This window comes from Elephas maximus, chromosome 2, assembly GCF_024166365.1.
Source record: "Elephas maximus indicus isolate mEleMax1 chromosome 2, mEleMax1 primary haplotype, whole genome shotgun sequence".
Classification (NCBI taxonomy): Eukaryota; Metazoa; Chordata; class Mammalia; order Proboscidea; family Elephantidae; genus Elephas; species Elephas maximus.
In genome coordinates this window covers 226322754-226348175 of record NC_064820.1, presented here as the reverse complement: position 1 = coordinate 226348175, position 25422 = coordinate 226322754, and the positions used below count along the sequence as shown (strand labels likewise).

Genomic DNA, 25422 nt, shown 5'->3' with positions numbered 1-25422 from the left:
GCTAGATTTCAGGGGTGTGTCTCAAAAGACCCATTTCCAGCCCTACATTAGACAGTTGGCAATCGGTCTTTTTACTGAATAGTGTCATCAAAGTGCTAAAACACAACTCCAAACCTGTCCCTTTCTCCTTCACTTCTAATATTGCAGACTGAGTTTGTGCCAACGTTAGTAAGCTCATATTTTTAAACTTAAAATAGGAAAGAGGTGAAGAGGAAGAGGAGGAGGAAGCGTTAATAGCTGTCCTTCCCAAATGGAAAGCTACCAAAATCACAGAGTTGGCCCTGTGGACGCCGAGGCTCCCTGAGGAGCTGCCACCTGCAGACACATTGCCTGGGCAAGAAGAGGTCATGGGGGCCGAGGGTACGTGCGTCTCCAGGCTCGCTGGGAACAGACTCTGGGCGGATTTGTGTGCAAGGTGTTTATTAGGGTGAGCCTTTGGGATCAGCGTGCGAGAGGCAACAGATACTCCCGGGGAGGGGAGAGGAGGGAAGAAGCAGAGCTGATTGGGTGCAGATTGCAGGCCCTCTACCACCTTGGGAGACTCGCTGGGCAGGTCTGGGGATAGAACATTCTTTATTTCCCCTACCTTGATCAGTGGTTGGGCTGCCCAAGTACAGCGTGGCCTTGGGCACAGGCGCTGACAGCAGCTGGTGACAAGTCTTCCCTTCAAGAAGGACCTGGAGCAATTCTCTGGGGCCATCATTATGCTCTCTGAGAAGTTGTTCAAGTGCCAGGTAACGTCAGCAAGCTTATACTGGATAGGATTCTTTCTGTTGCAAGTGAAGGAAAGCCAACTCAATTTGGTCTAAGTAAAATGATGATGATGGTATTTGTTGGTTCATTTAACTGCAAAGCTCAGGGTGGAGACAGCCCCGGGCTTGGCTGGGCCAGGTCTCTGAATGGAGTCCTAGCTCCCCTCCACTCTGCTGGGGTCCGCTTGCAGCCGTCCTTTTCCCTCTGGAGGAGGACAGGAATGGTTGCCACGTTACCATCTAGTCAACTTGTGAACCCCACGGGCAGAGGGTTCCTCTTTCTCAATATTTTCACTAACCCCCTGGAATTAGCTTTATTGGACCAGCTTGGGTTTGAGTCGGAATTGACTCGACAGCACTGGGTTTGTTCTTTGTTTTTGTTTTTTTAGGGGGGTACATGCACCTCCTGAACTATTCAGGGGAACAGGGGATGGGTGCTCTGCCTGCCAGGCTAGGCTAGAGCTGGTGGGGGGCAGGGGCGGGGGAGGGGGAACTTAAGATGGGAGGTCGCCCCCAAAGGGAAAGCACAGGGCTGCTGTCAGGAGGAAGAAGAGCCGGGGCTGGACAGGCAGCACTGCGCAGGCCTGTGGTCTACCTTTACTGGTTTGCTCAGTTTTCTCGCCCTCTGGTGGTGCAGTGGCAGGTCGGCAGTTCGAATCCACCAGGTGCTCTTTGGAAACCCCCTATGGGGGCAGTTCTACTCTGTCCTAAAGGGTCGCTATGAGTTGGAATCAACTTAATGGCACCAGTGTTTTTTTTTTTTTTTGTATTTCATAGGTCCCTGGGTCATGAGAAACGCTTGCACTCTAACCTCTAAAGATTGGTTCAAACCTGCCTGGTGCCTTGGAAGAAAGGCCTGGCAATCTGCTTTCATAAAGCGTACAGCCAAGAAAACCCTATGGCGCACAGTTCTACTCTGTAACACATGGAGTTTAGCCATGAGTTGGAATCAACTCGACAGCAATGGGTTTGGTTTTGTTTTTGGTTGTCTTTCAGGGGGAGAGCCTGGGGACGACATCCAGCTGCTGACAGACTTTTCTGAGGGCGAGAATGAATCTTTAAGGGCCATCGATGAGGATGGAGACACCACCAGGGAGGAGGGCCAGGACTACAGCAGGGACGAGTTCCGATATGACATGGACCAGGGTGAGGACGAGGGTGAGGGGAGTAAGCGTAAGCGAGGGTCTCCTCACACCGTGTGATGAGGCAGCCTGGAGCAAGGCTGTCCTAGGTCAGGCCCGGGGACTTGAGAGGGATTCTGAAGATCCACTATGAACTCACGTGGAATCCGTATCAGAAGGGTACTTCTCTCTTAAATACCCCTGCAAACCTGCTAACTCCAGCAGGGAACCACCCACATTTGATGCCTACTCTTCTCTCTGTGGAGCCCTGGTAGTGCAGTGGTTAAGAGCTATGGCTGCTAACCAAAAGGTCTGTGGTGCAAATCTACCAGCTGCTCTTTGGAAACCCTATGGGGCAGTTCTACTCTGTCCTGTAGGGTCACCACGAGTTGGAATCAACTCCCCAACAACGGGTTTGAACAGGTTTGGTTCTTTCTGTCCCTTGCTAATCTCCGTTTTGACCTCAGGGCAAAAGTACAGTTAGAAATCAGTAATACCGCTTTGCTTGATTACATCATTTTTACTGTGGCCAACCCTTTTTTTTTTTTTTAAATTGTGTTTAAGTGAAAGTTTACAAATCAAGTCAGTGTCTCATACAAAACCTTATATACATCTTGCTATGTGTTCCTTGGGTATGTGTTCCTAGTTGCTCTCCCCCTAATGAGACAGCATATTCCTTCTCTCCATCCTGTATTCCCCATGTCCATTCAGTCAGTTTCTGCCCTCTTCTGCCTTCTCATCTCCCCTCCAGGCAGGAGTTGCCCACATAGTCTCATGTGTCTACTTGAGCCAAGAAGGTCGCTCCTCACCAGTATCATTTTCTATCTTGTAGTCCAGTCCAGTCCCTGTCTGAAGAGTTGGCTTTGGCAATGGTTCCTGTCCTGGGCTAACAGAAGGTCTGGGGACCATGACTTCTGGGGTCCTTCTAGTCTCAGTCAGACCATTAAGTCTGGTCTTTTTACGAGAATTTGGGGTCTGCATTCCACTGCTCTCCTGCTCCCTCAGGATTTCTCTGTTGAGCCTGCTTCCTCAGGGGTTCTCTGTTGAGTTCCCTGTCAGGGCAGTCATTGGTTATAGCTGGGCACCATCTAGTTCTTCCGGTCTCAGGCTGATGTAGTCTCTGGTTTATGTGGCCCTTTCTGTCTCTTGGGCTCATAATTATCTTGTGTATTTGGTGTTCTTCATTCTCCTTTGGTCCAGGCAAGTTGAGACCAGTTGATGCATCTTAGATGGCTGCTTGCTGTGGCCCACTCTTAGGGGCATGATGGAGGACTCGGTGTTGCAATGAACCTAGAAGCTTTGGCCCCCACCAAACCATGGAGCCCAGGTTTGACCTCAGGTCCAACCGAAGCTTTGGTTCCTGGAAGCTTTAAAAACCTTTCCTCAGAGAGATGATTCACTTCTTCAATTCAGTTTCTTTTTTTTTAATAATTTTTATTGAGCTTTAAGTGAACGTTTACAAATCAAGTCAGTCTGTCACGTATAAGGTTATATACACCTTACTCCATACTCCCACTTACTCTCCCCCTAATGAGTCAGCCCTTCTGGTCTCTCCTTTCATAACAATTTTGCCAGTTTCTAACTCTCTCTACCCTCCCATCTCCCCTCCAGACAGGAGATGCCAACACAGTCTCAAGTGTCCACCTGATACAAGTAGCTCACTCTTCATCAGCATCTCTCTCCAACCCATTGTCCAGTCCCTTCCATGTCTGATGAGTTGTCTTCGGGGATGGTTCCTGTCCTGGGCCAGCAGAAGGTTTGGGGACCATGACTGCCGGGATTCCTCTAGTCTCAGTCAGACCATTAAGTCTGGTCTTTTTATGAGAATTTGGGGTCTGCATCCCACTGATCTCCTGCTCCCTCAGGGGTTCTCTGTTGTGCTCCCTGTCAGGGCAGTCATCAGTTGTGGCCGGACACCATCTAGTTCTTCTGGTCTCAGGATGATGTAAGTTTCTGGTTCATGTGGCCCTTTCTGTCTCTTGGGCTCATAGTTATCCTGTGACCTTGGTGTTCTTCACTCTCCTTTGATCCAGGTGGGTTGAGACCAATTGATGCATCTTAGATGGCCACTTGTTAGCATTTAAGACCCCAGATGCCACATTTCAAAGTAGGATGCAGAATGTTTTCATAATAGTATTATTTTGCCAATTGACTTAGAAGTCCCCTTAAGCCATAGTCCCCAAACCCCCGCCCTTGCTTCGCTGGCCTTTGAAGCATTCAGTTTATCCCAGAAACTTCTTTGCTTTTGGTCCGGTCCATTTGAGCTGACCTTCTGTGTATTGAGTATTGTCCTTCCCTTCACCTAAAGTAGTTCTTATCTACTAACTAATCAGTAAAAAACCCTCTCCCACCCTCCCTCCCTCCCTGCCTCGTAACCACAAAAGTATGTGTTCTTCTCAGTTTATACTATTTCTCAAGATCTTATAATAGTGGTCTTATACAATATTTGTCCTTTTGCCTCTGACTAATTTTGCTCAGCATAATGCCTTCCAGGTTCCTCCACGTTATGAAATGTTTCACAGATTCGTCACTGTTCTTTATCGATGCGTAGTATTCCATTGTGTGAATATACCACAGTTTGTTTACCCATTCATCCGTTGATGGACACCTTGGTTGCTTCCAGCTTTTTGCTATTGTAAACAGAGCTGCAATAAACATGGGTGTGCATATATCTGTTTGTGTGAAGGCTCTTGTTTCTCTAGGGTATATCCCGAGGAGTGGGATTTCTGGTTTGTATGGTAGTTCTATTTCTAACTGTTTAAGATAACGCCAGATAGATTTCCAAAGTGGTTGTACCATTTTACATTCCCACCAGCAGTGTATGAGAGTTCCAATCTCTCCGCAGCCTCTCCAACATTTATTATTTTGTGTTTTTTGGATTAATGCCAGCCTTGTTGATGGAATCTCATCGTAGTTTTAATTTGCATTTCTCTAACGGCTAATGATCGAGAGCATTTTCTCATGTATCTGTTCGCTGCCTGAATATCTTCTTTAGTGAAGTGTGTGTCAATTCAGTTTCTTATATTGAATTTAAAGCCGATATCTTGGTTGTGAGGAAAGGGGGGCCTGGAGGCAGCCTGGGGTCATGAGCCCCTGGTTCCAAACAGTGGTCCCTAGCCTGGTGCCCCTATCGATGGATAGAGTTTATTGTAAATTAAGAGAACATATTTCTTGATCTTTTGAAGATACTACCTGGAATAATTAAATCATGTAGAACAGTTTTTCACTTAAATGCTTTAAACACTTATAGATTTCAACTTTCTTTAGCAATAATTATCCTAAATACTGTAAAAATACACAAAGACCACAAAGCATGGGAACTCGGTTGGAATCTGGCTTTACGAGTTACTAGCTGCGTGGCCGCTTACCCTCTCTGTTTCCCTTACCTGCATAATGTGGGTAATAACAATATCTCACAGAGGCAGTGGTGGTTCACTGGTAGAATTCTTGCCTTCCATGCCAGAGACCCGGGTTCGATTCCCAGCCAAGGCACCTCATGCGCAGCCACCACCCGTCTATCATTGGAGGCTTGTGTGTTGCTATGACGCTGAACAGGTTTCAGCGGAGCTTCCAGAGTAGGAAGAAAGGCCTGGAGATGTACTTCTGGAAACCAGCCAGTGAAAACTCTGTGGATGACAATGGTCTGATCCACAACCAACAGTGGGAATGGTACAGGACCAGGCAGTGTTTCACTCCCTCGTACATCGAGTCAGGGGGCTGACTGGAAGGCAGCTAACATGACGACATCTCGTAGGTGTAATGTTCAAAGGATTATGTGAGGACTGAATGGGCTAGCACATAAAAAATAGGCAGCATTTAAAGCAGCACTTGGCCCCTAGTGATGCTCACTACAGTTTGGTTGGCACAGACAGTGAGCACCTACCGTGTACAGGCACTGCCGGCCCTGGTGGACGTGGCCTGGAGGGGCACCGCTCTGGGTCCCGAGAGCCTGAGGGGGCATGTGAACTGGGACATCAGTGATGTCACTGCGGCATCACGTGTGCATGTTGGGGGTACCAAGAAGGGGTGTAAGACTCACCAGGCAGGACCAGAAAGTATTCCCAAGAGGGATTTCAGGATTTCATCCTGAGCGCATTGGGAGTGGGTGCTGAGGGACCTAGTCGGGGGGTGCCTGCATCAGGTACGTCTTCCAAGAACCTCTGGGGCCAGTGGAGGAGTGGTGTTCAGGAGCTGCAAGGAAGGAGGCAGTGGAGGGAGAGGTGGAGGGGACAGGCTGGGGCCAGTGGAGGCATGAGCAGTACTGAGGGGGTAGAATCCCTCCAACTGGACTGGGAGAGAAAGGGCAGCCAGTGACCTCCAGGACCAGCTGGCATTGGACCCCGAAGATTGGTGAAACAGCCTCGGACAAAAGGATTATTACCTTAACTGGGTGGTTTTGTTCCGCAGGGGATATCTGGCAACGTCTGCAGAGAGAAACCCTAGGGGCAGTTCTACTCTGCCCTATGGGGTAGGTATGAGCTGGAATCCACTCCACGGCAAAGGGTTTAGTTTGGAGAGGGATGGGGGGTTGCTACTGCCATCTAGTGGGAAGAGGCCAGGCATGCAGGACAGCCCACAGTAAATTGTCACTAGTCGCTAGCTTGAGAAATCCTGCCTTAAATGAACTAATTTTTAAATAGTAGGCTTAGTGGGCAAGACATTTTCCCAAAATAGAAAAATTCAAGGTCTGTTTATCACCATTTCCACATGTCTGAGGTTCACCCTGCAACTTCTTTGATATAATCAACCATGAGAGTTAGAGTTTATGTAACAATAAAAAAAAAAAATTCTAAATTTCATGAAATGTTTAATTACAGTACCTTGTAAGAATAGGGCAAATTCCTGTTTTTCTTTTTATTAGTATAATGTCCAGGCAATTATATATTTAATCCATAAAGTTGGTTGCATTTTGACATTGTTTGCAGGCATAAGGTAATTATTGAGCTCACTCGCACTTACCTGAATATTCTTTTCTTAACATTTACTTTAAATATATCTTTTGCTTAATTTATTATTGGTGCTAACAGAAAAAACTATACAAAAAATCTACAGAAGATAAAATTTAACATTCCTTTTTGCCTGATAAATGCTTAATATCTTTAATATTGTTTATTACAAAACATCTATTCGTGATTAGAGAATTTTCACTCATGTTTCCCTTTTCTTCACAGGAAATGTTAGTTTTGAAGAGGAAGAAAGCAGACAATCAGAATTAGCAGAATAAGATACCTGGAGCAAAAGGAATCGGAGATTGTATTACAAAACTTCTTTTCTTAGTCAGGTGGTTAATACTATCAGTTTTTAATCTTTCTTACTTAGTTTTTTTTTCTTTCTAAATTGGCTTAAAATTGTAAATAAATATCTTCATTAGCCTCTGTTTATGAAATGGTCTCTGCTTCAAGTTCTTTAACCTAAATGTTACCAGTCATTTTATCATGGTTTTTTTAGTGGTATTTTCTCCCAGGATAAAGAAAAATATCATAAAACTGTAACTACAGAATATGGCTAATGGAAGGTGACTTTTGGCTGAGCTACTGTTTTTTTTTACTGGGGTAATTATATGCTGAAGATTCCTCTCTCGAGTGTCCCTGAAGAGAATTAGGAAATCATCTGCAATGTTAGAATTATTGTGTGTGACTCTCATAAAACACAATATAGCAAATCTACTTCGGGCTTGAGCAAGACGCTGATAGCCGCTGTTGGAGGGTGGTGCTCTGGCCCATGTCCACACGGACGCGCCTTCTGCCTGGCCATCCATCTGGATGTGACGCTCCCTGACGGGGGTGCCTACAGATGGGCAAGGGGCAGGGCTGCCCATGGGGTGGCTTTGGCCTGTTTCCACACTCTGGGTTTCTTAGTAGGCTGGAGGCTAGCACCTAGACCTCATTCACGTTTCTTGAGTATTGGCCTGTACGTGGCCCTCCTCACCACCAGTTCAGGCCCTGGTGTTTTAAGCAGGTAGAGCCATGACTGTCTAGGGGAGCCCTGCTTCTCATCTTGCTTGTTTCCCATTCACCTACTTTCGCCTGTCCCCAGAGTTACTCAAAGAGTAAGTGTCTCAGTTTACTACAGCTGCCATAACAGAAAGACCACAAGTGAGTGGCCTCAAGGAACAGAAATTTATCTCCTTGTAATTCAGGAGGCTACAAGTCCGAATCAGGGCGTGGCTCTAGGGAGATGTCCTTTTTGTCCATTTCAACTTCTAGCACCCAACAATCCTTGGAATTCCCAAGTTTGCAGATTCACCTGCCTCCGTTGTCAGGTAGTGTCTGTCTTTACCCTGTGTCTCTGTGTGTGTCTGTGTCTCTGCTACTCTCTATATAACTCAGAAATTATTAGGTTTAGGATCCACTCTAGACTGGTATCACCTCGACTGATGGATTGATTATATTACACAGGAATGTCTCATGGAAAGTGATGACACCACATTGCATTTAGATTACAGCCACAGGTAAAGGGACTAGGATTCCAACACATATGTTTGGCGGGGGACACAATTCAATCCATAATAGCAGGTGACTTCAATCCACCCCAAAATGTCCTGTATAGTTAGTTTACCCAATCCAAGCTCATGCATCGTATCTGGCTGTTTTGACCCTAAATGTGAGGCCTCTTGAAGAACAATCAACTCAATGATGACAATCTCTGTATGTCTTTAAGAGAATTTATACAGCATTATGAATATAAAGTTAGGTAAAACAAATATTTATTTAGAAGAAGAAAAAAATTTTGAAAGAATCACAAACTTCAAAAAGTTGACAAATCCGCAAAATCTAGAACACCAGCATAATGTTATTACCTACCCACCAAAACTCTTTAATACTTATTTTCCTACATTTCTTTTTTCTGCCAGGATACTCTTTGATTCCTCTTCATATGACAACGATTTTGTAATATTTTCTGTATGAAGGTTAGCAAGATCTTTTCAGTTGTTCCTTTAGCATCGTTTATGACTTTAAAAAAATGCTATTTATGTTGTTGTTGAGAATATGCACAGCAGAACATATACCAATGCAACAGTTTCTACACGTACAATTCAGTGACATTGATTACATCCTTTGAGTTGTGCAACCATTCTCATGCTCCTTTTCTGGGTTGTTCCTCCCCCACTAACACAAACTCACTGCGCCTTAATGTTCAATAACTGCGAGGCATAAAACATTCTTCTTTACACAAGACATACTTGTTGTTCACGAAACTGCTACAAGACTGCACTACAGACGGGTGTTCTGATAAATTCTATTTCATATGATTCCTGCAGAAAATTGCATATGCTGTGTCATTACATTTCTGACAAGAGAGAAAGTCTGCTTTGATTAGGTATCACTGAGTAACCTCTCTTGCAATTTTACACCGTGCTAATTGAAATAATTTTCCAAAGACTAACTTCTGACTCTGTGCACTTCAAATCTTGTTTCTGCTCCACTCTCACATTCGTATGGTGCCGGACGCTGCAAGGCAAGTTCATACTGAGGTTTGACCTTGAACCTGCACCTATATGTCGCAAGGCTGGGTAAGTTAGAAAAACGGGTGGTAGGAGTGCTTCCAGAAGCTATGCCTACTCCAGAACAACTAGCATTAAAAAAAAAAAAAAAAAAAAACACGCACAGACATTATTGCAAACCACGTAAGTACAATCTACCAAACCCTAACTACTAAATCTATCCCTAATTCAACTTACTCAATGTTTCCTTTGACAAGCCAAAAACCAAACCAAACCCAGTGCCGTCGAGTCGATTCCGACTCATAGCGACCCTGTAGGACAGAGTAGAACTGCCCCATAGAGTTTTCAAGGAGCACCTGGCGGATTCGAACTGCCCATCCTTTGGTTAGCAGCTGTAGCACTTAAACCCAACACCACCAGGGTTTCCTACGCAGATTCCACAAATGCCAGGAACCACTCTAATGCCTGTCAACATAAGGGGACATATGTCTGAATGAAAGTGAGAAGGGAAAGAGACAGAGGGTTTATGTGATTGTGGTTAAGATACCTTACTTCTTCAAAATATACCAAAACACCTGAGCGTGTGAATACACTGCCAGCGCCTTGGAAGGGACCTGAAATTTGAGTTGGTTAGCTTTGTGGTAAATCCCTTCTACCCTTTAGACTTTTTATTAAATACAGTCCCTTTTACATGACGCTGGTTTTTCAGAGACAGAACAGGCTTCCCATTCTGTAGTTAAGCTCATCCACTGCACAATTTCGAATATTGTACTTTTTAGTTCTAGAATTTTCATTTGTTTCTCTTTTGTAGTTTTCGTTTCTCTGCTGATTTTTTTTTCTTTTTCTTTACTGCAAGCATGTTTTCGTTTACCTCTTTGAGCATATTAAAATGCTACTTTTAAAACCTTTTTCTGTTAATTGTGATATTTAGGTCAACTTGGGGTTTCTTTTCATAGGTTGTCTGTTATCTTGAGGATGGGACACATTTTCCTGGTTATTCCTGCATCAAGTAGCTTTGTATTATATACTGGACATTGTGATTGTTTTATGGTAGATTCTGTTACATTCCTCTGAAGGTTGCTGACTTTCTTCTTTTTTTTTAAGTAGGTGGTATAGATTAAATTGTGTCTCCCCTAAATATGTGTTTTAAATGCTAACTTCTATGCCTGTGGTTATAATCCAATTTGGAAATGGGTTGTCTTTTTATGTTAATGAGGCTGGGTTAGTGTAGGTTATGTCTTAAGTCAATCTCTTTTGAGATATAAAAGAGATTAAACAACCAAGTGAAAGAAGTAGATGTAGGAGAAGGGAGATGCCAAGTTACATGAAGATCATCCAGGAGCAGAAGCTCAGAAGAGAAAAGGACCTTCCTCCAGAGCCAACAGAGAGAGAAAGACTTCCTGTAGAACTGACACCCTGAATTCAGACATATAGCCTCCTAAACAATGAGAAAATAAATTTCTATTTGTTAAAGCCATCCACTTGTGGTATCTCTGTTATAGTAGCACTAGATAACCAAAACAGTAAAAAATTAATTTGGACTCATTTCAAAACTTTATCTCTTGCATGGCAGCTCAAAAATCAATTCAGTTTTTCTTCTTTTTTTCTATCTTTAGCTGGATTATGTCCAACATATACATGGTTTAGGGTTGTCATGGATTGAAATGTGTCCCTCTAAAATATGTGTCAACTTGGCTAGGCCATGATTCCCAGTATTTTGTGATTGTCCACCATTTTGCCATCTGATGTGATTTTCATATGTGTTGTAAATCCTACTTCTATGATGTTAATGAGACAGGACTAGAGGCAGTTATACTAATGAGGCAGGACTCAATCTACAAGATTAAGTTGTGTCTTTAGTCAACCTCTTTTGAGATATAAAAGAGAGAAGTGAACAGAGAGACATGGGGAACTCATACCATCAAGAAAGCAGCTTTGGGAGCACAGCGTGTCCTTTGGACCTGGGGTTCCTGCGTGGATAGCTCCTAGTCCAGGGAAAGATTGATGGCAAGGACCTTCTTCCAGAGTCAGAAGAGAGAGAAGGCCTTCCCCTGGTGCTGGTGCCCTGAATTTGGACTTCTAGCCTACTAGACTGTGAAAGAATACACTTTTGTTTGTTAAAGCCACCCATTTGTGGTATTTCTGTTACAACAGCTGTAGATAACTAAGGGGTCAGTCAGAGATTTGGGCAGAGTTTATACACAGACTTTGGGGCTTGTAATTTTTGCCTTTTTCTGTTCCTAAGTTCTCCACTCACTCTTTTTCGGCTGCGGTTGCCCTGAAATCAGTCTTCTGGTTTCTCAGTCCAGAAAGGTTGACGTTTTCTATGTTTGTTTTAGTCATCTTTAATGGGTGCAAGTCCTATCAGGCTGACACTATGATAATGGAAACTCCCCCTTTGCCATTCCTTCTTCCAAGTGTCAACTTCCCTGTAGAATCTGACTGCAATTTGTTCACTCTTCAGTGCCTTCAGGTAGTTGTTTTTTGTAATTTCTCTGAAAATTACAGCTGTTACCTGCACAATAATGAAACCAGAATATTCCTTAGAAGCAAGAATGACGAGACTCTGTCTTTGCTTACTTTGGGCATATTATCAGGAAAGACCAATCACTAGACAAGGACATTATGTTTGGTAAAGGATCATCAAAAACAAGGAAAACCCTCAATGAGATGGATTGACACAACATCCACGACAACGGACTCAAACATACCAACTACCATGAAGATGATGCTGGACCAGGTAACTTTTCTGTTATACATCTGGTCACCATGAGTAGGATCCAGCTTGATGGCAACTAACATCAACAACAACAACACCTGCACAAGGGTTGGGTCTGGAAGAAGTGTACTCTGCCGTGCCAGAAATGGAACCTGCAGTGTATAATTGTGGCTGTGGAAGAGTTTTGTTCATCAAAAGTCTGTATCATAAGTTGAAAAATGAAAATATTCATCTTGATCTCAATATGTACACGACCCATATTTCAGATATTTTTAACCCTCTGGCTGTCCTCCTGCCTCTTCCAGCTCTTTTGAGCTTCATTCTCCTTGCCATCAGGTACCCTCAGAGCTGTTCCCCATGTTGGAGCCTATCCTGAGGAGCTTCAGCACCTTCCTGCATCATTGGCTTCCTGAGTGGGAATTTTGGGGTCTCTGCCTTGGAGAAGAGGAGGCCTAGTTGCACAGTGGTTAAGCACTCAGCTGCTAACCGAAAGGTGTTTCAAACGTACCAGCAGCTCCCTGGGAGAGAAATGTGGCAGTCTGTTTCTGTAAAGATCACAGCCTTGGAAACCCTGCTGGCCAGTTCTACCCTGTTCTATAGGATTGCTATGAGCCAGAATAGCCTAGATGGCAATGGGTTTGGTTTCAGATGGGCCTCAGAGAAGCTCCTCTACTCTAACCATTCTTCTTACCACCAACCCAGAGAAATGGCCCTGACCTCTGGCTAACTTTCTCTCCTCTGTAGCTGAGAGTTTGCTCAGCTTCAGAGGACTCCTCCTGCATTATGCAGATGACACAACCTTGCTTGCTCAAAGTGAAGAGGGCTTGAAGCACTTACTGATGAAGATCAAAGATTACAACCTTCAGTATGGATTACACCTCAACATAAAGAAAACAAAAATCCTCACAACTGAACCAATAAGCACGATCATGGTAAATGGAGAAAAGATTGACGTTGCGAAGGATCTCATTTCACTTGGATCCACAATCAACACCCATGGAAGCAACAGTCAAGAAATCAAACAACGCATTGCATTGAGCAAACCTACTGCAAAAGCCCTCTTTAAGGTTTTAAAAAGCAAAGATGTCACTTTAAGGACTAAGGTGCACCTGACTCAAGCCATGGTGCTTTCAATTGCCTCATATGTATGTCAAAACTGGGCAATAAATAAAGAAGACCAAAGAAAAATTGACGCCTTTGCTGTTGGCAAAGAATATTGAATATACCACGTACTGCTGGAAGAATGAACAAACCTGTCTTGGAAGAAATGTAGCCACGGTGCGTGTTAGAAGCTAGGATGGCAAGACTTCATCTCCCATACTTTGGACATGTTATCAGGAGGGACCAGTGCCTGGAGAAAGACATCATGCTCGGTAAAGTACAGTGTCAGTGAAAAAGAGGAAGATCCTCAACAAGATGGACTGACGCAGTAGCTGCAACAATGGCCTCAAGCAGAACAACAAACAAGAGGATGGTGCAGGACCGGGCAACGTTCTTTCGTACATAGGGTTGCTATGAGTTGGAACTGACTGCACAGCACCTAACAACAATAACGACAACATGGTGGGAGGGTGTGTCCCACAGCAGTTACTGCTAGGGCCCAATTTCACTTTTGATTGTAGATCTATTTTTTTCTCCAAAACTTTGCCTAGCACTATCTGGGCTCTATCACTAATAGTGTTTGACTTCCGGGGGGACGTCTTTTCACTTATTTCATCTCTAATCCTGAGATAATGTTAATTGTTCTTCTTATTATGAGTTATTGAAAGCATAACATAAAAGAATAGGAAATCTTTTGAGAAAAAAACACAGCATTCTGTAAAACCTGGGTTCTACTATTACTTGGTGTCTAGTTCTTTTCAGGAGCCACTGTTTAAATTGCTTTTCTCTTTTTTAAAAAAGAAAAGAAAACAAAACAAAACCTGTTGCCATCAAGTCAATTCTGACTCATAGAGACCCTATAGGAGAGAGCATAACTGCCCTATAGGGTTTCCAAGGAGCATGTTTGAAGCACCAACATTTTGGTTAGCAGTGAGTGCTTAACCACTGTAAAACCAAGCCTCCCCTTCTCTGAGGCAAGGTCCCAAAATCCTTAGTCAGGAAGCCAATGATGCAGGAAGGTGCTGAGTCTCCCCAGGATGGACTCCTGCAGAGGGAGCATCTCTGAGGGTGCCTGATGTTAAGGAGAATGAAGCTCAAAGGAGCTGGAAGAGGCAGGAAGACAGCCAGAATGTTAAAAATATCTAAAGTATGGATCATATACATATTGAGATCAAGATGAATATTTCAAGTATTCAACTTATGATACAGATTCCTGGAGCACAAAACCGCAATACTGGGGCCCGAATGAGAGGAAACCAGTTGTGGACAATAGCTTGTTTTTTTTCTTTTCTTTTTAATTAGTTTTTGTTGTGCTTTAAGTGAAAGCTTACAAAATCAGGTCAGTCTCTCATACAAAAATTTACATACACCTTGCTATACACTCCTAATTGCTCTCCCTCTGATGAGATAGCACAGCACTTCTCTCCCCTCTCTCCCCTTGTGTACATTCAGGTAGCTTCTGGCCACCTCTGCCCTCTCACCTTCACTCCAGACAGGAGATGCCAACATAGTCTTATGTGTTGACTTGATCCAAGAAGCTGGTTCTTCACCAGTCTCATTTTCCATCCCCTGACTCAACGGCACTGGGTGTACTGAGATTCCAGTCCAATCCCTGTCTGAAGAGTTGGCTTTGGGAGTGGTTCCTGCCTTGGGGTAACAGAAGGTCTGGGATCCATGGCCTCTGGGGTTCCTCCAGTCCCAGTCTGACCATTAAGTCTGGTCTTTTTATGAGAATTTGGGGTCTGCATCCCACTGCTCTCCTGCTCCCTCAGGGTTTCTCTGTTGAGTTCCCTGTCAGGGTAATCATCGGTTGTGGCCAGGTACCATCTAGCTCTTCTGATCTCAGGCTGATGTAGTCTATGGTTTATGTGGTCCTTTTTGTCTCTTAGCCTCATAATTATTTTGCCCCTTTGGTGTTCTTCATTCTTACTTGTTCCAGGTGGGTTGAGACCCATTGATGCATCTTAGATGGCCGCTTGTTAGTGTTTAAGACTGCAGACGCCACTGTCCACAGTGGGATGCAGAATGTTTTCTTAATAGATTTTATTATGCCAATTGACTTAGATGTCCCCTGAAACCATGGTCTTCAAACCCCCTCCCCTGCTATGCTGGCCTTTGAAGTGTTCAGTTTTTTTAAGGAAACTTCTTTGTTTTGGGTTTAGTCCATTTGTATTGACCACTCCTTTATTGTGTATCGTCTTCCCTTCACCTAAAATGAAACTTATCTACTATCTACTTAGTGAATACACTTCTCCCTCCCTCCCGCCCTCCCCATCTCGTAACCATCAAAGAGTATTTTCTTCTCTGCTTAAACTGTTTCTCCAGTTCTTATAATAGTGGTCTTATACAATATTTGTCCTTTTGCAATTGACTGATTTCACTCAGCACAATGTCTTCCAGATTTCTCCATGTTATGAAATGTTTCATGGATTCAACATTGTTCTTCATCGATGCGTAGTATTCCATTGTGTGAATATACCACAGTTTATTTATCCATTCATCCACTAATGGGCACCTTGGTTGCTTCCAGCTTTTTGAATAGCCTGTTTTTACTGTAAGAAACGGGACACTTTAAAAGAGGGTGTGCCAAATTAAAAATTAAATTAGGCATCTTACCCTCTACCGCTCCCAAGCTCCAATGAAGAGGCTCCAGGGACAAAATAGAGACTATTCAAGGGTCACCCCAGATGCACAAGGAAAAACTATTATTAGAATTAGCCTGGAACCCTGCAAATTCCTTTCGATGTGGAAGCGTCTCTTTCAGCAATAAAAGCTTATAAAAGTCTGTACCCCAAAGTAATACAATGTCTAAGGTTGTGGGGGTTTCAAATAAGGAACAGATTTTGGTGTGTTCCCAAATTGTCCCCATTTCCTTAGGATCCATAGAAGAGATGCACCTCTTCCTCCCGAGCTCAGATGCCTCTGTTAATTTGTTTGGCAGAGATTTTTTGAAAAATCTAAATGGAAATGTCATATCAAATTTACTGATTATAGGAAAATTATTTAGATCTGCCTGGTAATTCTCCACCCCCAAATACTTAGACTCAGAGGAAGCCTTGTGCCATCTTCAGGCACTTACTTTCCCCTGACAGATTTCTAAGCTCCAAGGAGCTATGAGCTATTTAGAGTGTCTTTTTGAAGTGCTGGAAAGTCTATGGGTCAGCTCATCCATGGGAGTTGGCTGGGTTCTGTTAGCAGAATCTATTAAAATTCAAACAGATCACTCCAAATCTCTGCCTTGGCTTTCTCAATACCTTATAAAGAAGGAGGCCCAAGAAGGATAAGCCCCGGTAATTCAAGATTTTTTTGGAGAAGGGATTCATTATCCCTTGTGGTAGTCTGTGCAATACCTGTTTTTCCTGTGAAGAAATCTGGGAACTGAAGGTGGTATTTTGTACAGGATTTGTGTGTCATCAAATGCATTGTTATCCTGCATTTTCCTGTGGTGCCCAATCCTCATTTACTTTTATCAAATGTCCCCCCCCCCCAAAACAACTCACTTTTCTGTAATGGATTCATGTAGTGCCTCTTTCATTATTCCAGTTCACTCAGAAAGCCAATTTCTGTTCATCTAAAAAAAAAAAAAAAAAATTTTTTTTTTTTTTTTTTTATGTGAAATGATCAACTATGTACCTGGACAGTTTTACCTCAGTAGTATACTGAAAGTCCCAGTTATTTTTTACAGGTTTTGCATCCTGATTTACAGTCTTTGCAATTTGTCCACAGTTCCACCTTACTCCATTACACAGATGGTCTGTTCCCTTAAACTGGTTGCCTGCTTGCAAGATAGTGTTTTGCTATTACAGCATTTGGCTGCTAGAGGGCATAAGGTGTCCAAAAAAAAAAAACCCCAAAAAACAACTGCAATTGGCTTTATCATCAGTGAAATACTTGGGCATATTATTTCAGCACAAAGAGTTTCCATTGATCCAAAAAGAAAGGGTACGATTTTAGCTTTCCCAATCCCTACCACTAAGAAAAAATTGAGGGGATTCCTGAGGCTTTGTGGCTATTGTCGTACCTGGATTCCTAATTTCTCCCTAATTTACAGCCATTATATCAGCTTTTAAAGGGGCCTCCACCTGACCCATTTCACTTGTCTGAGAAGGGCAACCAAACTGTCTCTAAGTTAAAGGTGTCTCTTCTTACTACTCCAGCCTTTGGATTTCCAAATTACAAATAAAAAATTTCATTGTATGTCCTAGAAACAGCTGGAAATGCTTTGGGGGCTCTTACTCAGACTCATGGAGGGCAGTAGCAGCCCATAGGGTGCTTTACTATAGCTTACAGGTGCCCAGGGGATGTCCCCCATACCTTAGGGCAGTTGTTTCAACAGCCTAGCTAGCGGAAACCATAGCTGATATTGTACTGGGGAAGTTTTTAGATATGTGTAATCCCCTTGATGTGGATGCTATTTTAAATTCTTCCCTGAACCCAACATTTGTCAGCTAGCAGGATAACCTCTTGTGAAGTCCTTCTTTTGGCTGCATCCAGTATTAGGTTACAACCTATTAACTCTTCAAACCCAGCTACCCTCCTACCTCTATCTGATGACATGGATACAGCCCCTTATGACTGTCTCGATTTAACTAACCAGCTACTCGTTCCTAGACAGGATTTACAGGAAACTCCTTTGCTTAAACTTGATTTAGTTCTTTTTACTAATATGTCATGTTTAAAACCAGATCTTTCTAGTTCTCTATACCAGGGAGGATACGCTGTCACTGTGTCTACCACAGTTTTGGGGAGTGGCATCCTTCCTGAAATTACTTCAGCTCAAGTTGAATTGATTGCACTCACCAGGGCTTGCAAGCTGGTTTCTGGACAATTGATAACCATTTATACAGATTCACAGTATGTTTTGTAATTGTTCATGATTTCTTGAAAGTTTATGGAAACAAAGGGGTGTTTGACATCTTCTGGAACACAAATTAAGCATGGCTCTCCTGTGGCTGACCTTGTAGAAGCCCTCTTGCTCCCTCTGAGATTGCAGTAGTCAAAATCCAAACCCATCAACCTGAAAGTACTTCCCAGATGGAGGAATTTAGGGGACATGCCTTAGTTGATATGACTGCCAAGGAAGCTGCATCTCAATCCCTCACGCATAACTGGAATAAAGAAGAAGGAATGAAAGAATTATGCTCTTTGAAAGTGTCAGAATGTTTGAAATTGCCAAATTCTAACCCCAACTTTTTAAGAACATTAATTCACATTAAGTCAGACCTGACTAAGCCAAATCCATGCCTTTTCAATTTTTCTTGATTTTCTGACCTTTACAAAACTCTTGGCAAGTATTAGCAACTGACCTCTGAAGAAGAGGTTAAAGGCTGGGCATGTACTGAATGTTATCAAGACCCTACTACCCATTTGTGGATAGGCCCTGTGGATAGGTCCGTTTTGCCTGCTAGTTCACTTGTTTGCCTACTCAGAGTGTGCTTAGCCAGCATGAAGGGTACTCTGGGAGAAAAGACGATTGATTTTTAGGAAAGACACTTCCAGGAGAATTTTGTGGCTGCCACTAATTATTCTGATCCTTTTAGTCTTCCATCTGTGGATCACACTGCCTTTATGATGCTGAGTGCTTCTAGCACAGTTTTTTATAGATTTTCTTATAAGCATTGTCCTAACAAGTCTGGGATCCATGGTAAATGTCACTTTTGTCAGTCTCCCACCAGGGCTTGGTCAAAGGTCTGGTGGCTGAAGACCCTAGATGGGACCCCTCGGTCTGCATGATTTGGCTTGCCGCCAAGTAAATGCTCTTCTATTGGAGTGGGCAATGGGAAAGGGAAGGCTGTAAAGCTAATAAAAACTACTGTTTACGGGAAGGGCCTGATGCCAGAATGGTTGCCCCAAAGATTTGCATATTTCTTTTGCAACTTCCTTCCATATGAAATAACATTTGGGCAGGGACAAAACAATTGGTATTTTATGAAAATATTTTTTGGGGGTTTTGGAAAGCTGTGGATTAGGAAGTCAGACAATGCACTGTTGCTCAAAATTTAAACCAGGTAAACATTATCAATCTCCACCTGGAAGGCCTCCTTGCCAACTGGCCGATGCTTGAATGGCAGATAAATTTTATACAACTAACACCTTCCAATGGTTATAATTTTGTTTTAGTTAAGATTTGCAGGTATTCACATTGGGTTGAGGCTTTTCCTTGCTACAAAGCCATGGCTGCTTTTGTGGCTAAAAAGCTAGTTAGAAAATATCATTCCTCTGTGGGGAGCTCCTGCTATCTTCTGCAGTGACCGAGAAACCCACTTTACAGGCCAAGTAATCACTGCTGTTTGGTGCATCTTTCCCATTTTTCCGAGGCTCCATTGTCCTTATCATCACCTGTCTTCTGATGTTGCGTAAAGGATTAATGTTATCCTAAAAACTCGATTGATAAAGCTCACGTCATCTGTGGGATTGACTTGGCTGCAAGCTCTGCCACTGTTGATGAACTTAGGGGCTATTCCTTTTGGCCCTTGTCTTAGGCTGGGTTCTCTAGAGAAGCAAAACCAGTAAAGCATATAAATATATGTATAGAGAGATTTATACCAAGGAAATGATTCACACAGTAGTAGAGGCTGGAATGTCCCAAGTCCATGGGTCAGGCTGGAGGCTTCTTCTAATTCAAGTAGCCACCGGGGCTGGCAAACCCAAGGTTGGTAGGTCAGACAGCAGGGCTCTTGCTTACAGGCTGCAAAGACTGATGAATCCCAAGATTAGCAGGCAAGACTGCAGGTAAGCTGCTAGCTCAAGTCTCAAGAACTGGAGGCCAGATGAACAGGAACCAGCTGCCAGATCCAGAGTGAGCAAAAGCCCATGAGCCCTGCCAGAAAGTCCACCTATATTCAGATGCAGGTCACACGCTCAAGGAAACTCCCTTTCAACTGATTGGCTACTCACAAGAGATCCCATCATGGAGGAGATCACATTGTATCAAACTTCATTTTAGAGATGATCACATCATCATACAACTGCCAAACTACATCACAACTGATGTATCATGGCCCAACCAAGCTTACACACAAACTTAATGATCACAGTCCTTATAAGTTACCTCTTTCTTTTTTTTTTAACAGGCCAGCCCATGAATTTACCATATTTAGCAGCCATCGGTCATTCAAATCTAATACAAGCAAGTTTATGAAAATGTTGTCAATATTTAATTCATTATGCTAAAGAATATGCTAAATTTCTTAAGGAGGCTTTTGATAGTAAGGGCGCTGAAGTGGCTAATGCCTCACACTTCTTGCCTGGGGATTATGTTTATTGGAAAAGACACCAGATAAAGGACTCCCTTGAACCACAATGGAAGGGTCCTTATTTGATCTTACGCACTGTAATGGATTGAATTGTGTCCCCCAAAATATGTGACAACTTGGTTAAGCCATGATTTCCAGTATTGTGTGATTGTCTACCATTTTGTCATAAGATTTTCCTATGTGTTGTAAATCCTATCACTATGATAATAAGATGGATTAGTAGCAGTTATATTGATGAAATCTACAAGATTAGATAGTGTCTTAAGCCAACCTCTTTTGAGATATAAAAGAGAGAAGCAAACAGAGAGACAGGGAGACCTCATACCACCAAGAAAGCAGTGCTGGGAGAACAATGCATTCTTTGGACCCGAGGTTCCTGCACAACCAAGCTCCTAGACCACAGGAAGATTGATAGCAAGGACCTTCCTCCAGAGTCAACAGATAGAAGAAATCCTTCCCCTGGAGCTGGTGCCCTGAATTTGAACTCTAGCCTACTTGACTATGAGAGAATAAATTTCTCTTTGTTAAAGTCATCCTCTTGTGGTATTTCTGTTGTAGCGGCACTAGATGACTAAGACACTCACCAATCCATGTGCTGCAGAATTGCAGGGGAAAAATCCTGGATTCATCTGCCCCAATTAAAGGAGGCCTGGTTCCCAAATAGACTGTTGAACCTTGTGAAGGACTAAAATTAAAATTTAAACACAGCCAAGAAAAGAAGCAGATGGAATCTGGCAAAAAGATTCTTCTTAAAACCCAGGATCAGGCTTGCAGACTACTTATCCCTAACACAGGACCACAAATTGACTGAGCCATGTGTTAATCAAATTCATCTGTGAAATTTATTTATATTGATTTCTTTACTCTCCTATTTATTTAGTCATTATACTGGTATTTACTGTTTTACTCCACGAACTTCAAATTACTACATGTTTTATGTTTTTCCCATGTAAGTAATGGAAGCTAATACTTCTTGGTGCTTTTGCAAATTGGTTATCAAACATACCCACTTCTTTACTTGTCTTATGTTCTGTGATGATGATGATGAGGGCTATTCAAGGGTATTTCTTTGAATTTCCAGAATTTTTAGACTAATAAGATATTCCAAATGTGAACTGTTGAGATTCTTGGAATTTCTTTTCTAATCATCATAGTTTTCTTTTTGTTATTAATGGATTGAAGTTTTGGAATATCATCACTTGTTCTGATATATGATTTTTCCCTTGTAAGCCCAAAGAACTTTTTATAAATGCTACCTTTAGAGAATGTATGAAGTAAGAATCTAGGAAAATTGGAAATTGTCAAAAATGAAATGAAACACATAAATATCAATATCCTAGGGATTAGTGAACTGAAAAGGACTGGTATAGGTGATTATGAATCAGACAATCACATGGCCTACTATGCCAGGAATAACAACTTGAAGAGGAATGGTGTACCATTTATTGTCAAAGAGAACATCTCAAGATTTATCATGGAGTTCAACGCTGTCAGTGATAAGATAATATCCATACACCTACAAGGAAGACCAGTTAATACGACTATTATTCAAATTTACACACCAACCCCTAAGGCCAAAGATGAAGAAATTGAAAATTTTTACCAACTTCTGCAGCCTGAAATTGATCAAACATGCAATCAGGATGCATTGATAATCACTGGTGATTGGAATGAGAAAGTTGGAAACAAAGAAAAAGGATCAGTAGTTGGAAAATATGGCCTTGGTGATATAAACGATGCTGGAGATCACATGATTGAATTTTTCAAGACTAATGACTTCTTCATTGCAAATACCTTTTTTCACCAACATAAATGGTGACTATACACGTGGACCTCACCAGGTGGAATACAAAGGAATCAAATTGACTACATCTGTGCAAAGAGACAATGGAAAAGCTCAATATCAACATTCAGAACAAGGCCAGGGGCCAACTGTGGGTCAGACCATCAATTACTCATATACAAGTTCAAGTTGAAAATGAAGAAAATTAGAACAAGTCCACGAAAGCCAAAGTATGACCCTGAGTATATCCCACCTGAATTTAGAGACCATCTCAAGAATAGATTTGATGGGTTGAACATTAATGACCAAAGACCAGGCTAGTTGTGGAATGACATCATACATAAAGAAAGCAAGAGGTTATTAAAAAGACAAGATAGTAAGAAGAGACCTAAAAGGGTGTCAGAAGAGACTCTGAAACTTGCTCTTGAATGTCAAGTAGCTAAAGCAAAAGGAAAAAATGATGAAGTAAAAGAGCTGAACAGAAGATCTCAAAGAGTGGCTCAAGAAGACAAAGTAAAGTATTATGATGTCATGTGCAGAGACCTGGAGATAGAAAACCAAAAGGGAAGAACACACTTTGCATTTCTCAAGCTGAAAGAACTGAAGAGAATATTCAAGTCTCAAGTTGCAATACTGAAGGGTTCTATGGGGAAAATATTAAACGACACAGGAAGCATCAAAAGAAGATGGAAGGAATACACAGAGTCACTATACCAAAAAGAACTGGTCGATGTTCAACCATTTCAGGAGGTAGGATATGATCAGAAACCAATGGTACTGAAGGAAGAAGTCCAAGCTGCACTGAAGGCATTGATGAAAAACAAGGCTCCGGGAATTGATGGAATACCGATTTAGATGTTTCAACAAATGAATGTGGCACTGGGTGTGCTCACTTGTCTATGCCAAGACATTTGGAAGACAGCTACCTAGCCAGCTGACTGGAAGAGATACATATTTATGCCTATTCCCAAGAAAGGTGATCCAACCAAATGTGAAAATTATCGAACAATATCATTTATATCACATGCAAGCAAAATTTTGGTGAAGATCATTAAAAAGTGGCTGCAGCAGTGCATCAACCAGAAATCCAAGCCAGATTTAGAAGAGAATGTGGAATCAGGAATATCATTGCTGATGTCAGATGGATTCTGGCTGAAAGCAGAGAATACCAGAAGGGTGTTTACCTGTGTTTTATCGACTATGCTAAGGCATTCAAATGTGTGGATTGTAACAAACTATGGGTGACGTTGCGGAGAATGGGAATCCTGGAACACTTAATTGTGCTCATGAAGACTCTGTACATGAATCAAGAGGCAGTCGTTTCAACAGAATAAATGAATACTGCATGGTTTAAAGTCAGGAAAGGTGTGCGTCAAGGTTGTATCCTTTCACCATGCCTATTCAATCTGTATGCTGAGCAAATAATCTGAGAAGCTGGACTATATGAAGAAGAATGGGACATAGGGATTGGAGGAAGACTCGTTAACAACTTGTGTTAACGCAGGTAACACAACTTTTCTTGCTGAAAATGAAGAGGACTTGAAGCACTTACTGATGAAGATCAAAGACCACATCCTTCAGTATGGATTATACTTCAACATAAAGCAAACAAAAATCCTCACAACTGGACCAATAAGCAACTTCATGATAATTGGAGAAAAGATTGATGTTGTCAAGGGTTTGATTTTACTTGGATCCACAATCAACACCCATGGAAGCAGCAGTCAAGGAATCGAAAGACGCATTGCATTGGGCAAATCTGCTGCAAAAGACCTCTTTAAAGTGTTGAAAAGCAAAGATGTCACCTTGAGGACTGAGGTGTGCCTGACCCAAGCCATGGTATTTTCAATCACCTCATATGCATATGAAAGCTGGACAATGAATAAAGAAGAATTGACACCTTTGAATTGTGATGTTGGCAAAGAATATTGACTATACCATGGACTCCCAAAAGAATGAACAAACCTGCCTTGGAAGAAGTACAACCAGAATGCTCTTTGGAAGCAAGGATGGCAAGACTGTGTTTCACATACTTTGGACATATTATTAGGAGGGACCAGTCCCTGGAGAAGGACATCGTGCTTGGTAAAGTACAGGGTCAGTGGAAAAGAGGAAGACTCTCAATGAGATGGATTGAAACAGTGGCTGCAACAATGGGCTCAAGCATAGCAACAATTGGGAGGAAGGTGCGAGACCGGGCAGTGTTTTGCTCTGTTGTGCACGGGGTCACTACGAGTTGGAACCGACTTGACAGCACCTAACAACAACCTTTAGAGACTAGATACATTTCATACGACCTGCCTGAAATTACCCTCCATGTTAGCTCTTTTTGTTTTGAACTTTACTATTGCATTCTTTGTCATTTTTCTCACCTTTTACATCCTACTGACTCCTCACTTCTTAAGCTAGTCTTTTTTTTTTATATAATTTTTATTGAGCTTCAAGTGAATGTTTACAAATCAAGTCAGTCTGTCACATATAAGTTTATATACACCTTACTCCACACTCCCACTTTCTCTCCCCCTAATGAGTCAGCCCTTCCAGTCTCTCCTTTCGTGACTGTTTTGCCAGCTTCCAACCCTCTCTACCCTCCCACCCCCCTCCAGACAGGAGATGCCAACACAGTCTCAAGTGTCCACCTGATACAAATAGCTCACTCTTCATCAGCATCTCTCCCCAACCCATTGTCCAGTCCCTTCCATGTCTGATGAGTTGTCTTCGGGAATGGTTCCTGTCCTGGGCCAACAGAAGGTTTGGGGACCATGAATGCCGGGATTCCTCTAGTCTCAGTCAGACCATTATGTATGGTCCTTTTGTGAGAATTTGGGGTCTGCATTCCACTGATCTCCTGCTCCCTCAGGGGTTCTCTGTTGTGCTCCCTGTCAGGGCAGTTATCAGTTGTGGCCGGGCACCAACTAGTTCTTCTGGTCTCGGGATGATGTAAGTCTCTGGTTCATGTGGCCCTTTCTGTCTCTTGGGCTCATAGTTGTCGTGTGACCTTGCTGTTCTTCATTCTTCTTTAATCCAGGTGGGTTGAGACCAATTGATGCATCTTAGATGGCCTCTTCTTAGCATTTAAGACCCCTGATGCCACATTTCAAAGTGGGATGCAGAATGTTTTCATAATAGAATTATTTTGCCAATTGACTTAGAAGTCCCCTTAAACCATGGTCCCCAAACCCCTGCCCTTGCTCCGCTGACCTTTGAAGCATTCAGCTTATCCCAGAAACTTCTTTGCTTTGGGTC

General features: G+C 42.5%; 1 protein-coding gene across 1 annotated transcript in view; it reads left to right on the top strand.

Moving 5' to 3' along the window:
- Positions 1-7210, top strand: part of RSPH1 (radial spoke head component 1) — a 29737-nt gene extending 22527 nt beyond the window's left edge. Inside the window, exons 7-9 of the mRNA XM_049874941.1 lie at positions 198-360; positions 1749-1898; positions 7045-7210. Of these exons, the coding sequence (XP_049730898.1) occupies positions 198-360; positions 1749-1898; positions 7045-7097 (366 nt within the window). The 3' untranslated portion in view covers positions 7098-7210. The remainder of the gene's footprint in view (positions 1-197; positions 361-1748; positions 1899-7044) is intronic.
- Positions 7211-25422: the final 18212 nt, after the last annotated feature.